Source organism: Schistocerca nitens, chromosome 4 (assembly GCF_023898315.1).
Source record: "Schistocerca nitens isolate TAMUIC-IGC-003100 chromosome 4, iqSchNite1.1, whole genome shotgun sequence".
Taxonomy (NCBI): domain Eukaryota; kingdom Metazoa; phylum Arthropoda; class Insecta; order Orthoptera; family Acrididae; genus Schistocerca; species Schistocerca nitens.
The window spans coordinates 114,390,654-114,409,139 of record NC_064617.1 but is presented as its reverse complement, the minus strand read 5'-3'; the positions used below and the strand labels follow the sequence as shown (position 1 = coordinate 114,409,139).

General features: G+C 38.1%; 1 protein-coding gene across 1 annotated transcript in view; it reads left to right on the top strand.

Moving 5' to 3' along the window:
- The window catches only part of LOC126251412 (kinesin heavy chain), an 85,786-nt gene that overhangs the window by 51,652 nt on the left and 15,648 nt on the right, over window positions 1-18,486 (top strand). Inside the window, exons 10-15 of the mRNA XM_049951823.1 lie at window positions 4,423-4,569; window positions 12,063-12,203; window positions 13,336-13,504; window positions 13,600-13,774; window positions 14,084-14,185; window positions 16,057-16,189. Coding sequence (XP_049807780.1) covers window positions 4,423-4,569; window positions 12,063-12,203; window positions 13,336-13,504; window positions 13,600-13,774; window positions 14,084-14,185; window positions 16,057-16,189 — 867 coding nt within the window. The remainder of the gene's footprint in view (window positions 1-4,422; window positions 4,570-12,062; window positions 12,204-13,335; window positions 13,505-13,599; window positions 13,775-14,083; window positions 14,186-16,056; window positions 16,190-18,486) is intronic.

The window sequence follows — 18,486 nt, the reverse complement described above, 5'->3', positions numbered from 1 at the left end:
TATCGTCTGCCTGCCGCTCTCTCATTGGCTGTGTAGAACCAGCAGCTGACACACCCCCTATCATTTTCATAATAACACATCATTGCCGTCGGCAGTATTGCTGCACGAATCGTGATGTTTAGCATATCCTGCAGAAATATATACTATTGTTGAAAATTTGTCATATTTTGAAGTCAGTTCAATTCTGACTACAAATGTATTCAGGCAAACTGTGGTAGATATTCAAAAAAGCCAAAGTACACAGTATAGATTCCTCTGGTTGGCAGCAATGTGAAATTTGCTGCCTGCTCACCAGTCCCCTCTCAACACTCAGTTTCAGCTATGTTTGTGACCCTGTCTCCCCACCCCCACCCCCCACTCCTTCCAAGCCTTCCATAGTGCTGTGCTTAAGCAACAGTGAAACATGGATGGCTATATCCTTTAGGGTGCAGGTCATATGAAACTAAAGCAGGTGATACATAAATAAAAGAGAGTTATCATGATTCAGTCCAATTCTCGAACTTCTTTTGCTCATCCCACGATCAAGTGCCATTTGTTGGTACTGTCTCCACAATGCGTTGTTCCATTAATAATTTATTCTTGTGATAATTGCAGTCAGTTTAATGAGATTTGTTTTGTTTGTTTGAACTTTTGATTCTGTATTACTTTTCCTTCTAGTTTCATCTGAATGCCAGTGTATTGTTCTAAAGATGATTAAAGGCTGATAACATTTTCCTCCAGTATGCTAATATGTGAACAGCTACTGAATTTTCATTTGCAACACACTTCGTAAAGCATTAGTTTCTCATAACCAAGTAAAATACTGTCTTTGGTTCAGAATAGTGTAATGATGTTTGAAGGACAAGGCTTTCACCTTTGAATGCTACAGTTACATTAAAATCAGCATAAATATATGTATGCGGTATCCATATATGTATAAGAGGTCCTTTTGCAAACCTATTCAAATAACAACAAAAGGTTGTGAGTTGATAGAATTTAATGCACATTTCCTTGTGTGCATCACAAAATTGTCAGATTTTTAAGTAGAGATGAAGCAGACCTAGAATTATGTGGAGACAATCAGTTGAAGCAGAAGCTCAAAGGCAAGGAATAGATGGGAGGAAGTGAAAATACTAGTAGAAGATAGAAAAAGATGGTGATGCTTTGCTGCAGCCCTATGCTCCACATGAGGAGTTAAAGCAATTGTTTATTATTATTAAAATAAATTAGATTACTGTAGTTCCTGATGTATCTATCAGTTGCACTAGCACCACAAGTCAAATGTCACATGATTGATCTAGCAAGATCGATACTGTATCAAACACTTCTGCGTATCGGGAAAACTCGATCCTATTCAAACGAAAGCACTATTTGCTAAACATTACCCTTCTGAACTCTTCAAAATAAATTTGTACAAAAGCTCTATGGCCAAAACTACATCTGTAAATGTAAGGCGTCTCATGTATTAATCTGTTAAACATTGTAAAAACATTTACCTCAGCAGAAGTAGTCTCGTCTGTAAATATAAGAAAAAACCTGTGTTTTTCGAATGACAAATTTGGGAAAAACCTCATCTTATAATCAGGTAAATAGATTATTTGTGTTCTAGACCAAAGTTGCGCAGACTGCAGACCACATGCGGCCCTGCTATTGATCTGACAGTGGCCCGCCCCTTGTCATTCATTCTTGTAATTTTTTTGTTTTTTACTCATCTTTCATTCTCTCTCAAAATTGAGACTGCAGGCTCTTATAGAACTTTGTTCCTTTGAGCCCAATCCAGCTGGCATTGGGGCAGAGGATCCCAGTTTGGAATAATAACTTACCTCTGGGCACAGTATTTTTGAGCTAGCGGCCACTATGAAGTCACAGTAAAGGGCCTTCGGTTGTAGCAATTCAGTACACATCTATTGCTGTTGTTGTGGTCTTCAGTCCTGAGACTGGTTTGATGAAGCTCTCCATGCTACTCTATCCTGTGCAAGCTTCTTCATCTCCCAGTACGTACTGCAGCCTACATCCTTCTGAATCTGCTTAGTGTATTCATCTCTTTGTCTCCCTCTACGAGTTTTACCCTCCACACTGCCCTCCAATACTAATTTGGTGATCCTTTGATGCCTCAGAACGTCCTACCAACCAATCCCTTCTTCTAGTCAAGTTGTGCCACAAACTCCTCTTCTCCCCAATTCTATTCAATACCTCCTCATTAGTTATGTGATCTGCCCATCTAATCTTCAGCATTCTTCTGTCGCACCACATTTTGAAAGCTTCTATTCTCTTCTTGTCCAAACTATTTATCGTACATGTTTCACTTCCATAGACGGCTACACTCCATACAAATACTTTCAGAAACGACTTCCTGACATTTAAATCTATACTCGATGTTAACAAATTTTTCTTCTTCAGAAGCGCTTTCCTTGCCATTGCCAGTCTACATTTTATATTCTCTCTACTTCGACCGTCATCAGTTATTTTTCTCCCCAAATAGCAAAACTCATTTACTACTTTAAGCATCTCATTTCCTAATCTAATTCCCTCAGCATCACCTGACTTAATTCGACTACATTCCATTATCCTCGTTTTGCTTTTGTTGATGTTCATCTTACACCCTCCTTTCAAGACACTGTCCATTTCATCCAACTGCTCTTCCAAGTCCTTTGCTGTCTCTGGCAGAATTACAATGTCATCGGCGAACCTCAAAGTTTTTATTTCTTCTCAATGGATTTTAATACCTACTCCAAACTTTTCTTTTGTTTCCTTTACTGCTTGTTCAATATACAGATTTAATAACATTGGGGAGAGGCTACAACCCTGTCTCACTACCTTCCCAACCAGGACTTATTAAACTGATAGTTCAGTAATCTTTGCAGCTGTCAACACTTACTTTCTTTGGGCTTGGAATTATTATATTGTTCTTGAAGTCTGAGGGCATTTCCCCTGTCTCATACATCTTGCTCTCCTGATGGTAGAGTTTTGTTATGGCTGGCTCTCCCAAAGCTATCAGTAGTCTACTCCCAGGGCCTTGTTTCGACTTAGGTGTTTCAGTGCTCTGTCAAACTCTTTACGCAATATCATATCTCCCATTTCCTCTTCATCTATGTCCTCTTCCATTTTCATAATAGTGCCTTCTAGTACATTGCCCTTACTGGTACAGTGACATTAAAAATGCAATAGCAGCAGAACTATAAGAATTACGTTTCTTAAGTTTCATCTTAAACCACGAATGTTTAAATTTCATGCAGTCAGATAGATTGATTGTTAATCACTCATTTATATTGTGGTGTACCTCAAATGGACTGTAAATAGCTGTTAGATTCTGACAAAAGATCACGAACATGCACATATTTCAGGAATAGTTATTCAAAACCATACTTCCGCACATATACTTTATCCTTAATTATAGTACATAACTGCCTTTGTAGTGTTGCGTATAGCAGAAAAATTCTGTGTTATCTACTACTTACAGCTTTATTTATACACAGAAACAGCAACGTTATGATTAGTTTGGTGGCTGTTATTTCTGTTTCAAGGTTAGACATATCGTGGATTACCTTTAAAGTTACTTGAAGCAACAGTCAGAACAAGTCATAATCATTTTTGCAGTGATTGGTTATTGTATTGGAGCAGGGGCACCTCTGTGTGTGATATATATATATATATATATATATATATATATATATATATATATATATATATATATTATCATACTTCAGAGATTCCATGACTTACCAAACGGGAAAGTGCTGGTAGATAGGCACAATAAAAAACACACAAACACTCACACAAAATTTCGAGCTTTCGCAACCCCCGGTTGCTTCGTCAGGAAAGAGGGAAGGAGAGGAAAAGATGAAAGGATGTGGGTTTTAAGGGAGAGGGTAAGGAGTCATTCCAATGCCGGGAGCGGAAAGACTTACCTTAGGGGGAAAAAAAGGACAGGTATACACTCGCGAGCGCGCGCGCGCGCACACACACACACACACACACACACACACACACACACACACACATATTTAAATATGTCTGCTTGTGTCTGTATATGTGTGGATGGATAGGTGTGTGTGTGTGTGTGCGCGAGTGTATACCTGTCCCTTTTTCCCCCTAAGGTAAGTCTTTCCGCTCCCGGGATTGGAATGACTCCTTACCCTCTCCCTTAAAACCCATATCCTTTCATCTTTCCCTCGCCTTCCCTCTTTTCTGACGAAGCAACCGGGGCTTGCGAAAGCTCGAAATTTTGTGTGTGTGTTTGTGTGTTTTTTATTGTGCCTATCTACCAGCGCTTTCCCGTTTGGTAAGTCGTGGAATCTCTGTTTTTAATATATTTTTCCCATGTGGAATGTTTCTTTCTATTTTATTTTTATCATAATTCATTACACATATACTATGAAATGTACAATGCTCTACATACAGTAACAAAATACCACTTGCTATTTGAAATAATTTCTTTTTCAGTCTGCGCTGAACTCAACATCATCAGAACTCCAGCAACTGAAAGATATGTCCTCTCACCAAAGGAAACGCATAACAGAAATGCTCACCAACCTGTTGAAAGATCTAGGAGAAATTGGTGTTGCTATTGGAGGTGATAATGATATGAAGGTTTGTTTTAAAGTTGGTGAATTTAGTATTATATTGTTAAGCACTTCTAGTTCATGATGTAAAAAGTAAAATTCACTTGAGAAAAATTTTAAATCATGAGGAAACAATTCAGCTAATATTTACCTTAAGGTGTGAGATTGTAATTACTGTCTATTGAGACATACAAATACTTTTTTACAAAAGTATTGTCTTCTGGAACTATTAGGAAAGAGGAATTTGTTAGGGAAGGTTGGAAGTGAGAGGCGGGCCACTTAGACTCAATATTGAGAGGGGTCCCACCAGTACTGAGAACAAGGGGAACTGTAGACAAAGTGGAAGACATCATAGTAAGAGTCGTGTGAACAGTGCTGCTAAGAAGTACAAGAAAACCAGAAAAGGAGGTGGGGATAAACCACAGAGTGTGATGTGTACACACGGAGATTAAAAAGAAGAAATGTAACAGTAGAATACTGAGTAAATAAGAAAATCGGCCAAAAGGGATGAGGTATGTTGAAGGAGGCATTCAGGAGGGTGGCAGGATGTGAGGTTGTTTGGAAGTTCCAGTCCCAAGAGTTCATGAAAACTACTTAAGTGCTCAAGAGTTAATGGAAATTACTTAGGTGGGAGGAACTAAACAATCTACTTGGTGCAGCAAGCACTTGGGTCACTTGACTTGTGCTGTAGAGCATGCTGAGCAACTAGGTACTGAGTGTCCCAAAGGAAGACAGTTATTCTCTCAGCCAGTTAAGTGGTATTTATCCATGTATAAAAGGCAGTGCAGTTAACACACATTCAGTGGTTAGTGTGTTTATCAGTAGTACGAGGAAATTCACCTTGTGAAGATAAGTATTGGTCAGCCATTCTGTCTCTCTGTAACTACCATTTCCTAATGATGCATACATAACTGGCAGATATTCTTCCAGTACTAAGATGATAAATAATATGGGTTCGAGCATTATTCATGTAAGATTATACGATACATAATTTCGTTACAGAAGTGGATTGGCTGGGTTTTAAAGTTTTCTTTATACCAGCTGTTGAAAGGTGAGGTAATATGAAACTGGAGTAGCTAATTTACGTAGCCGGTACATCGAAGCTCAAAAATATTTCACTGGGATATTGTCTCTAAAAAGTAAATAAAAAAAGCAAAGCAACAAACTTGGGTGGTGCTGATCTTTGGATGCTAAAAGACTTCTCCATATTCTAACATAATTATTCTTGAACTGCTGCAGTTAGAAGTGATTAAAAGTAGCAGTTTGCTGTTTGGAGTATTCTTCTCCATTTTCTTATGTTATTTGATTCCTGTAGGACTTGAGATAGTGAAAGTATATTTGCTTTCACCATCTGTCTTCCACATCCATGCTACTTTTTTCTTGTAGAATCTACCTGTATTAAGACATCTTAATGTAACGTATGCACCCACATTGACTTGTTTGTTCTGCAAAGGGTATTAAAGTAGCACACCGATGTTGCTTATACACTGCTGGCAATGAAATTTGCAATGCCATGAAGGCTACGTGCAACAAGTGTCAGCTTGGCATGATGTGTACTGAATTCTTGGATATGCAAATGATTAACATTTCAGCACATCAGCAATAGATGAAATGTATGACCAGATCAAAGAAATTATTCAGGTAGTGAAGGGAGACGAAAATTTAATAGTCATGGGTGACTGGAATTCGTCAGTAGGAAAAGGGAGAGAAGGAAACGTAGTAGGTGAATATGGATTGCGGGGAAGAAATGAAAGAGGAAGCCGCCTTGTAGAATTTTGCACGGAGCATGACTTAATCATAGCTAACACTTGGTTCAAGAATAATAAAAGAAGGTTGTATACCTGGAAGAATCCTGGAGATACTAAGAGGTATCAGATAGATTATATAATGGTAAGACAGAGATTAAGGAACCAGGTTTTAAATTGTAAGACATTTCCAGGGGCAGATGTGGATTCTGACCACAATCTCTTGGTTATGAACTGCAGATTGAAACTGAAGAAACTGCAAAAAGGTGGGAATTTAAGGAGATGGGACCTGGATAAACTGAAAGAACCAGAGGTTGTAGAGAGTTTCAGGGAGAGCATAAGGGAACAATTGACAGGAATGGGCGAAAGAAATACAGTAGAAGAAGAATGGGTAGCTCTGAGGGATGAAGTAGTGAAGGCAGCAGAGGATCAAGTAGGTAAAAAGACGAGGGCTAATAGAAATCCTTGGGTAACAGAAGAAATATTGAATTTAATTGATGAAAGGAGAAAATATAAAAATGCAGTAAATGAAGCAGGCAAAAAGGAATACAAACGTCTCAAAAATGAGATCGACAGGAAGTGCAAAATGGCTAAGCAGGGGTGGCTAGAGGACAAATGTAAGGATGTAGAGGCTTGTCTCACTAGGGGTAAGATAGATACTGCCTACAGGAAAATTAAAGAGACCTTTGGAGAGAAGAGAACCACTTGTATGAATATCAAGAACTCAGATGGCAACCCAGTTCTAAGCAAAGAAGGGAAGGCAGAAAGGTGGAAGGAGTATATAGAGGGTTTATACAAGGGCGATGTGCTTGAGGACAATGTTATGGAAATGGAAGAGGATGTAGATGAAGACGAAATGGGAGATAAGATACTGCGTGAAGAGTTTGACAGAGCACTGAAAGACCTGAGTCGAAACAAGGGCCCGGGAGTAGACAACATTCCATTAGATCTACTGATGGCCTTGGGAGAGCCAGTCATGACAAAACTCTACCATCTGGTGAGCAAGATGTATGAGACAGGCGAAATACCCTCAGACTTCAAGAAGAATATAATAATTCCAATCCCAAAGAAAGCAGGTGTTGACAGATGTGAAAATTACCGAACTATCAGTTTAATAAGTCACAGCTGCAAAATACTAATGTGAATTCTTTACAGACGAATGGAAAAACTGGTAGAAGCCGACCTCGGGGAAGATCAGTTTGGATTCCGTAGAAATGTTGGAACACGTGAGGCAATACTAACCTTACGACTTATCTTAGAAGAAAGATTAAGGAAAGGCAAACCTACGTTTCTAGCATTTGTAGACTTAGAGAAAGCTTTTGACAATGTTAACTGGAATACTCTCTTTCAAATTCTGAAGGTGGCAGGGGTAAAATACAGGGAGCGAAAGGCTATTTACAATTTGTACAGAAACCAGATGGCAGTTATAAGAGTCGAGGGGCACGAAAGGGAAGCAGTGGTTGGGAAAGGAGTGAGACAGGGTTGTAGCCTCTCCCCGATGTTATTCAATCTGTATATTGAGCAAGCAGTAAAGGAAACAAAAGAAAAATTCGGAGTAGGTATTAAAATTCATGGAGAAGAAGTAAAAACTTTGAGGTTCGCCGATGACATTGTAATTCTGTCAGAGACAGCAAAGGACTTGGAAGAGCAGTTGAACGGAATGGACAGTGTCTTGAAAGGAGGATATAAGATGAACATCAACAAATGCAAAACGAGGATAATGGAATGTAGTCAAATTAAATTGGGTGATACTGAGGGAATTAGATTAGGAAATGAGACACTTAAAGTAGTAAAGGAGTTTTGCTATTTAGGGAGTAAAATAACTGATGATGGTCGAAGTAGAGAGGATATAAAATGTAGACTGGCAATGGCAAGGAAATCGTTTCTGAAGAAGAGAAATTTGTTAACGTCGAGTATAGATTTAAATGTCAGGAAGTCGTTTCTGAAAGTATTTGTATGGAGTGTAGCCATGTATGGAAGTGAAACATGGACGATAACTAGTTTGGATAAGAAGAGAATAGAAGCTTTCGAATTGTGGTGCTACAGAAGAATGCTGAAGATAAGGTGGGTAGATCACGTAACTAATGAGGAGGTATTGAATAGGATTGGGGAGAAGAGAAGTTTGTGGCACAACTTGACTAGAAGAAGGGATCGGTTGGTAGGACATGTTTTGAGGCATTAAGGGATCACAAATTTAGTATTGGAGGGCAGCGTGGAGGGTAAAAATCGTATAGGGAGACCAAGAGATGAATACACTAAGCAGATTCAGAAGGATGTAGGTTGCAGTAGGTACTGGGAGATGAAGAAGCTTGCACAGGATAGAGTAGCATGGAGAGCTGCATCAAACCAGTCTCAGGACTGAAGACCACAGCAACACATCTCACAAAGTACATAAGAGTGACAGCATCATTATTCTATATATAAGCAAAGGTTAAGTAGTGAGTTTCTCAATCAAAATTAAAATTTTAATCTTGCGGGATACACTCACCAAGTGGCAGAAGGAGAACACCCCTATGAAAAGGTATTGAAATTTGCAAGCTTTTGGAGCCAGTGGCTCCTTCTTATGGCAGAAGGAAGAGGGCTGAAGAAAAAGGACTTGGTGAAGTTTAGAAATCGGAAAAGTCACGCAGAACTGGACGGTAAGTCTCCCTCAATTTGTGGTTCTTCGTGACTTTTCCAAACACTCCCCAAGCATAAACCTTGCCAAGTCCTTTCCCTTCAGCCCTTTTTCTTCTGCCAGGAGGAGGAGCCATCAGCTCCAAAAGCTTGCAAATTTCAATGTGTTTTTATATGTGTGTTCTCCTGTCACTCGTTGATGAGTAGATTTTTTGTCTATCCAATTACATTTTACATTTTCAAAAATTGATCATTTTCAAAAATTGATCATTTTTGTTGCTGTTGTAGGTTGGTTGTTAGATGTTGTGATAGGCATTATGTAGGAAGGAGAGGAGGCTACAAGCATATTATCAAAATTAGACAGCAGCAGGATTGTGGCCTATCAAGGTGGCAAACTATGATTCTGCGACATTGCTGCTTCCGTTGATGGGGATCCCACAAGTGTTGGGCAGGTATGGAATTGATGGATTCTGGATGACTGTACTCAACACTGTGCAGGATCCCAGTGGCCCCATACAGCTAGGTATATGGTTTGCTCACCTGTCCAGGATCTTCAGGCCTTTTTATGTACCTTGTGTCAGGAAATACGATTGTTTGCAACAAGAGTAGTACTAAAGACAGACAGTGCCAGAACATATGGACCATCAAGGCTTTGTCAACAAAGTGATCATTGGTGTGGCTTCCCTTGAAGAGGCATCATAGGCAAGACATGAAGCCAGTGGTGCAGTGACAGAACTGGGTACAAGAGTTGCACTGTGCCATGTTTTCAATACAGATTGTGTGTAGAGCATTATGATGGATGTATTTATACAGCTTTATGATGGACATATTAGTGTGTAGGGGGCTCAGAGGAGAACAAACGTTGCCAGATTGCATCCATCATCGTAGGCATCCAGGACCTGGCATGATGAGAGGTGGCCCCCTGTGTATACAACACTATCATGTCCAATTTGCATAGCTGGTAATTTGGGCTATGGGCTTCACACTTATGACATGTTCCGGCCGGTGGTGGTACTTTATCATTGAAGCCTCTGTCACTCGCTTGTATCGAAGTTGTTAAATGGCAGATGGGCACACAAACAAGAACTGTAACATACTAACCCAGTTCGTGGACACTTGCCTTTATGAGGCTTCACATTGTCCACAGTAATAGCAGTGTTACACAGAAAGAAAACTATATTACTGTAGTGAGCTGGCAGGTATAGATGGAATTTAGTTATGTTAAATTTTGTTTCTGAGGTCTTATAATTTAAAGAGTGTGGTTTGGGATATGCAAAAGTGAGAAAAATTGACCAGAAATACATGTGAGGAAAAAACAAGAAGCTTGATGTGACAGAGAAAAATAGGAAAAAACTGAAAAGAAGGGTGATGAAAGGTGGTTAGAAATGAATAATAAAATGAGGGAAACAAAATAGATAATTAGTAATAACAATGGGTTTGAAAAGTGTTGGAAATTGAAAATAATAGAGGAATATAAAGGAAAAAAACCTTGCGAATAGTAACAATGATTTTTCATGTTTTGTATATGTGATTGATTACTGGTTTACTTTCTGGTGTTAAGTCAAGTTGTTGTAATAAAATGGGAATGACGAGTTGGCTGAGCACCTAAATGCACACCATTAGTTTAATAGACAATAATAAAAACACAGTTAATAATCGTTAAACAGGTTCAAAATATTTAAAAAGGAAATGTAGGAGCCTTTCATAAACCATTTTATTAAATGGCGGATCTAGTTGATCAAAAATGCCTTTGCTTACACGACTGGATTCAGCCCCAAGGCCATTAGCCAGTGATAAATGAGTGAAACAGTTGTGGACACCCTCCATCAGTGGTGGTAAATATATTTGACGGAATAAAGAACACTAGTTCTAAAAATTCACCTTTTTCTTGTTATTTTCCCTCCTTTATTGTATTCAACCCTCACTGCTTGCAGGGACTGAAAAGTTTTTGGGTAGATATTCTTTGAGTACTTAGTGCATTTTGTGCATCAATAAAAAGACAAGGTTCAAATTCCCTGTCAGGCACAGAAAGAACATTGATGCCGTTGTAATTTATTTTTTACAGTTTGTAAGAAGTCTTGTTTCTCAAATGCTACAGTTAACAAATGTACAACCTAAGTCAAATGTGCTTGTAAATTTCTTGAATATGTTCCACACAAAGAGCACACCAAACTGTAACAACACTTGAAAACACCGATGAGATACGCAATATGGTATTGTGTGAATCACAGTTATATTGTGCGAAATAGCTATCACAATAGGAATATTAAGAGAGAGAGAGAGAGAGAGAGAGTATAGTATACTTTACTTGAAGAATTAATTACAGGAAGGCTTTGGTGGGTGCGGGTGCCACATTTGTTGAATGTAGACTGAAAGCAAATGCAAAAATGAATTTTTCAGCAGTGTTTGGATTGTTACAAATAGCATTCAACAACTCGTGTTGATTTGTTGTTGTGTTTGAGATCTGATTCTATTTCCTCATGCCAGAAGAAATGAAACATAGTCTTAACTTCACCTTCCTTTGTTAATATTGTCTATTGAAAAGTTTATGGTCAGCACGTCATAGGGTGCAAAAGGCGTGCTTCTTGTTGGTTACACGCAAAGATTAAAACAGTACTGGATTAGAAAATAGGAGGAGGAAAAAATTCCTCATTTATACAAACAGTGCACCTGCTTGCAAACCTATGTTGAAATTGGAAAACAGGTTTTGAGTATGGAATTTTGGTTCATCTACCTTGCTTTTCAGGTGTGATGTATTCCTGCTTCCACTTATCCTTTCCTCCAAAGAAATTGTTGCTGGAAAGTGTTTGAGTTCAATGAAGAGGTTGTGTCAACTGTAGATGTACTTGACAAGTGCATTGATCTAATATTGATCTGCGTTGCAAAGTAAACTTTCCACCTAGTTGTATACAATGTGTTAAGCAGCCAACTGCTTCTTAATTTATTATTAAGTTGTACAAATTTAGGCATGTGTCGTGATCAGAGAAACAAGTAAACTAAGGTCACCAAGGTTCAGGTAGTGAAACCTGTTTTTACTCTTATGAGATGGGCCATTGTGTAAAAGTGTAGAATCATCTTGTCTATCAGTGTTTTATTTAATTTCATATTCACTCTGGTATCTGTGTCAAGTGATTAACTGTGTCATAATATACGTTTTTAGGTGTCTGCAGACAGCAATGGCAAGTTAGAAGAGGAATTTACTGTTGCACGATTGTATATTTCGAAAATGAAATCTGAAGTTAAAAATCTGGTTCAGCGCTGTCAAGGACTAGAAACCTATCAGATGGATTGTAACAAAAAGGTAAGGTATTGCATGATAAAATTATGCTACATCCAAACATCATATTGGTCTAAGGCTTTTTGCAGCTGACCTGATTTATTCTGTTGAATAGTTTAAACACACAAAATTGCCAGGAAATTTTTGAAATTCAAATTGAAGTTTTTCAGTACTTATGGGCATTATGCAAGAAATGAGGAGAGTATGTGACAATTGCTTGGTATTTGAGTCAGTATACAATTTTCTCTCAATTAACTTTTTTTTAGCTGTGAAAATTTGTTTTGAGATTGGAACATGTGAATCATCTACCACAATAACAGCGGTTTGGAATGGTAACATTAAACAAAAAAATGAGAGCCAAGCATTCAGCTGTAGTTTTATCATCTAAAAATGCAGTGGGAACAGACTGGTTATGGGAATTTACTTTAAATTCATTGAGGTTCAGTGAGTGGAATGGCAAAAATAAGTAAATGGAAACTCGTGTAGCACTTGGAAATAGTATTTACTTAACACAAATACAAAAGCTTGACTTGTGAATTGGATAAAAATATGTGCCAATTCAATTATTACTCTGTTCTTTTATTACAGTCTATTGTTGCATTTGTCTTTACAATGATAAATGATTTTGTTCATTTCTCAACATCTTGATCCGTTGTAGTGACTTACAGAGGTTGTGCACAGTAATAAGATTGATGGGTTGTTTTGCAATTATAGTGGACACTAACATATTCAGAATATGAATGAAACAAGTTATCATTGTAAAGACATAACAGACTGTAATAAAAATATTAGAACTTTGTGTGTGTGTGTGTGTGTGTGTGTGTGTGTGTGTGTGTGTGTGTGTGTGTGTGTCAGAGAGAGGCATCAGTAACAGACGTTGGAAGATGACTAAATTACAAAATCAAAACAGCCAAGAAAGATGATGACGGCGACGACAATGATACCACAAGGGTTGTTGGATAAAGTGAAACTAAAATTTAACAGAGGTAGAAAGACCTGACCGTGTTAAATGTAAGCTCAATATCAGAGCATGGTTGGTTTGTTGTGTGTACTCATAAGTTGCAACAGTATAGAATATTTGTGGATAAAGTGTAAAAGTTTCCAATAGTATGTATGTTATGGGGTTAATCTGCATTATTTCTATTCCCCGCAACAGATAACAGAATACGAGAAAGACCTGGCAGAATGTCGTCTGCTTATTTCTCAACATGAAGCGAGGATGAAGACACTGCAGGAGTCGATGCAGGAAGCTGAAAATAAGAAGCGCACTCTTGAAGAAGAAGTTGATGCATTGAGAGAGGAATGTGCAAAAATGAAAGCAGCTGGTAAGTTGCTAAAAACTGGACTTTTTAGGCCCCTTGAGTTCAGAATATTTTCCCTGGCATCATATGTACTTATCCGTTTATGTATTGAATTACAGAGCAAATGCATGCAGTATCGAGCAAGGAGAAGGCAGAAGAAAAAGAACAAGCAAACAAAATGAGGGTTGCACTTGAAGCTCAAATGGACCAACTGCGGGATGCTCACCAGAAGCAGGTTGGAACATTGAGAGACGAGATAATGGAAAAGCAGTCACAAATAAATGAACTCAAGGAGTAAGTGAATACATAAGATCATCATATTTGGCTTATGTTAAATTTGCATAAATGTACTGTAACAAAGAGGGGGAGGGGGAGGGGGAGTCACTGTGTTAAAGGTAAAAGTGGTATCAAAGGTTACCATAAATGTTACCATAGTACCACTAGCTTTTTACTGCTGTGTGTTATAGAGAGTGCTTTTGTGTTTTCATTGAATGCTAACAAAATTAGTAAATCATTACAGTACTACCAAAGTGCATTTCAAAAAAAAATCTGTACCTAATATTATATGATCATCATAATTAAGTTTCTTCTTTCCATTTACAGCTTAAACCAAAAGTTCACCTTAGCACACCAGCAGATGCAGCAGGACTACGAGAAACTGAAACAAGAAGAGACTGAAAAGAGCCAAAAGCTGCAGGAACTTATGTACGTATCATTGATTTTCTTTTGATGACTGTATGAGAAATAACACATACAGATCTGTGGGAGAGTGTCACAGATATACTGAAGGAACTTAACTGGCAGACCCTTGAAGAGAGATGTAAACTATCCCGAGAAAGGTTATAAGAACCGGCTTTAAATGATTGCTCCAGGAATGTATTCCTTGCATATTGCTCCCATAGGGATCATGAGGATAAGCTTAGAATAATTACTGTATGCACAGAGGCATTCAGTCAATCATCCTTCCCACACTTCATATGTGAATGGAACAGGAAGAAACCCTTATAATTGGTACAGTGAGACATACCCTCTGCCGTACACCTCACTAGGGTTTGCAGAGTACAGGTGTAGATTAGGTACAGCTTCATCAGTCAAATCAGTAACTGTTGGCTGATGTTGCTTCTGCTTTATTGTGTGGAACATTAAATAATTCTGTTGCATTGTTTTGCTGCTAGTAATATACCCTTGGATGTTTTCTTCATTCATTTATTGTTAATGCTAAATGACCAGTCAGTAGGAAAAACCCTGTGTTTTAAGAAATATGAATGTCTCAACTCTTTATGATCAGCTTGTTTTACAGCATTGTACTGGCTCCCTAAAATCTCTTTCTGTATATGTTTTGATTGGTTCCCCTGGTGTTGGTGAATTGTCCTTAATCATAATCTGTCTATTGTTCTTTCTCTATGAATATTTGTAGTGAAAATTGTGCTCATCTGATTGGATGTAAATGTGTTTCAAAGATGTGTAAAAATGCTTGACAGGTTTTTGGGGCCACTTTTAGCTTGATGAGTTCTTACAAACCAACAGTTTCCTCACCATTCTAGGCTATCATTGTTACGACACTGTAACTGAGAACATGTCCTTCCAGGAAGCAATTTTCACTCTGTAGCAGAGTGTGCACTGATATGAAACTTCTTGTTAGATTAAAGTGAAAATTTCATTCTGGGAACACCCCCGCACTGTGGCTATGTCCCCACAATATCCTTTCTTCCAGGAGTGCCAGTCTTGCAAGTTGTAGGAGAGCTTCTATGAAGTCTGGAGGGTAGAAGACAAGGTACTGGCAGAAGTAAGGCTGTGAGGACGGGTCATAAGTCGTGCTTGTGTAGCTCAACTGGTAAAGCACTTGGCCACAAAAGGAAAAGGTCCTCCGTTTGAGTCTCAGTCCGGCACACAGTTTTAATGTGCCAGGAAGTTTCATGTTGTTCTTAATCAGCTTGGACGCAGTTAATGAATCAGATTACCTGTGTTTAAATCAGTGGGAAGGACAGGACGGAATAACAGTAATAGTATGAAAAGGATAGGCTCCTACTCACCACATAGAGGAGGCATTGAATTGCAGACATGCACAATGAAATGACTGCTAAACATTTAAGAGTTTGGCCACAGGGCCTTCTTTAGAATTAGCGCGCGTGCACGCACACAGCCACTGTCTCAGGCTGCTGTGGCCTAAGTCAGAGGAAGGCCGATTTGCTGAAAGCTTAAATGTTTAGTAGTCTTTCTCATTGTGTCTGTGTGTGACTCATTGCCTTCCCTGTATGGCGAGTAACAATCTGTCCTTTTCATTATCCATGGTTAGGTATTTGAGTAATAGCAGGTAGCATTTAATTATGTGGGAAGCAGTCTCATCATCACAATTATTTGAGAATTAAACTTGTCTTTTTCAGTCTATTAGAACAGTGACTGCAATAGCTTGACGGTGACAATCCTAATTCTAAGAAGTGTCATAAAACAGTAAACTGTTAAGCAACTTAATGTGTAAATTTCATCTGCTTGTCTGTGGTGCCTTGCAGTAATCTGTTGTATAGATAATCTTCTTAGCAGTTGTTGCAAGTTAAATGATTTTCTCAAATTTACAGTCTTACGAATGAACGGCGAGAGCAGGCTCGAAAAGATCTTAAAGGTCTTGAGGACACTGTAGCGAAGGAACTGCAGACATTGCATAACCTGAGGAAGTTGTTTGTGCAAGATTTGCAGGCTCGCATCAAGAAGGTAAGATTTAGAAGTGTTACCAGATTTTAGATAAATAGATTTTTTGTTGTTTAAAATCAAATATTTCATAGCAAATAATGTTTGTGTGACTGTGGCAATTACCTCTCCCCAATAAATATTGAATAGTAATAGTACTTCAAACAAACAACCAAACAAAATTTATTTTATGACTTATGTCATTATTTCAGTTTCACCAAAAAGTATGGTTTCTTGACTCAAATTTACTGGATCGTTCACATTTTCTTTATCCTGCTAGAAATAATTTATTCTGATTTACGAGATATGTCCACAAAGTAAGTTCTGTTTGGTTATATAAAACAAACATGTACAGATATAGAAAAAAGATTTATTGTACAAAAATCTACACCTGTTAAACTACTTTTCTACAGTGCTTCCGAAATTTTGTAGGCACTTGTCATAGCGTGGCACAAAGTTTTTGTATGCCTTCTTCATAGAAGGTTGCCGCCTGTGTATTCAACCATGTGGTAACGTGTTCTTTCAGCTCGTTATCATCATTGAAGTGCTGAACACAAAGGACAGATTTTAGGTGTAAGAAGAGATGAAAGTTGCTAGGAGCAAGGTCCGGGCTGTATGGAGGATGATCAAATGTGTCCCAGTGAAATTCCCATAAGAGTTGTTTGGTCACATTCACCATGTGTGGACGGGCATTATCATGGAAAAAAACACCACCTTCTGACAGTAATCCTCGGCACTTGTTCTGTATTGTGCAACGCAATTTCTTAATGGTCTCGCAGTAACCATGTGCATTGATTGTTTGGCCTTGTGGCAAGAAATCAATCAGCAAAATGCCTTTTCTGTCCCAAAAAATCGGTGCGCATCACTTTTCGAGGTGTCAAGATTTTCTTAGGCTTAACCTTTGTTGGGGATGAAGTGTGCATCCATTCCATTGATTGACGGTGTTTTTTCCTCCCCAGGGGTGTTTTACAGTACCCAAGTTTCATCCCCCGTGATATCAAAGAAAGAAAACCATTGCCTTCTTCATTGCAGCGTGTCAAAAACTGAAGTGCACTGCTCATCTGTTGTTTTTTGTGTTGTTCAGTAAGAATTTTGGGTACCTAACATGAGCCAAGTTTTCGAAAGTTCAGTTTTGCAATAACAATTTCATGAATTAATGATCGTGAGATTTGCGGAACTTCCATAGCAAGGGCACTAAGTGTAAACTTACAGTTGTGCTTTATCTTCTCTTCAGTTGAGTGAATCGGTTGGTCAGTAACCACAGATCAGTCTGACCCATCTTCTAACCATTGAATCACTCATAGTGTTTTGTCCATAAACCTCACAGATTTGCTGATGAATTTCCATTGGTTTAACTTTCTTAGCGTTTAGAAAACGAATTGCAGATCTGATTTCACACACGGCGGCATTTTCAATTACGGCTGACATTATAAAGAAGCACTACAAAGCACACCTAGTCAGCAGCGATCTGAAACTTACATACATGTTTTCTCCTTGAGTCAGACTAACTGCCGCGCTTACTCGGAACTGCAATTATAGTAGTGCCGCGGATAGAAATAGAAACACAATTTACTTTATGGACAACCCTCATATTTTTGCCAGCCATGTTTTGTTCTGTGCTGTTGTAATTGTCTCCATTTAACATACAGAAGTTTTAATGTGGCGAATGTGAACAGGTTATAAGAAACTTGTGAACTTCCAGCATCCTGGAGTAGCTTTAGTCAGCAACTTCTGTTATCAGTAGAATGAAAAACCTGTGCAAATTGCAGATATTTTATTTTTAATACAATGACTAGTGTCGGGTGAAGGCATTTTTAAATCAATGTAACAAAGTCAAAAATGGCATTTCCAAAGATGTCAGAAAATATACATTACACATTCGACTTCATTACGTAGATTTAAAAAAGGGTCTTAGCCCAAAACTAGACATTGAATTAAAAATAAAATCTTTGAAACTTGTAGTGGTTTTTCATTCTATTGAGTTTATTAGAAAGACAGTGACACTAACACGCAAAGAATTAAACTCTGTGACCAAGCACAATGATCAGTGATCTACCCTTCTCATAATACTCCAAAAAAATTTAAGATTTTTAACTTAATCAGTCCTGATCCTGTTAGTGATTAAAAATAACCATTCCTGTTCACCAATACAGTATATTAACTTTATGCAACGGCAAGCTGATAGAATAACACAGCCTAACAAAGATGTATTTTCTGAATTCTGGGATTCTATAAGCTAAGTTTGCTGTTATGTTCTTTGGGAATAAACTACTTGTTCTGTTATAAAGGAATAAAATCTCATAATTATCTTGTAATAGTCT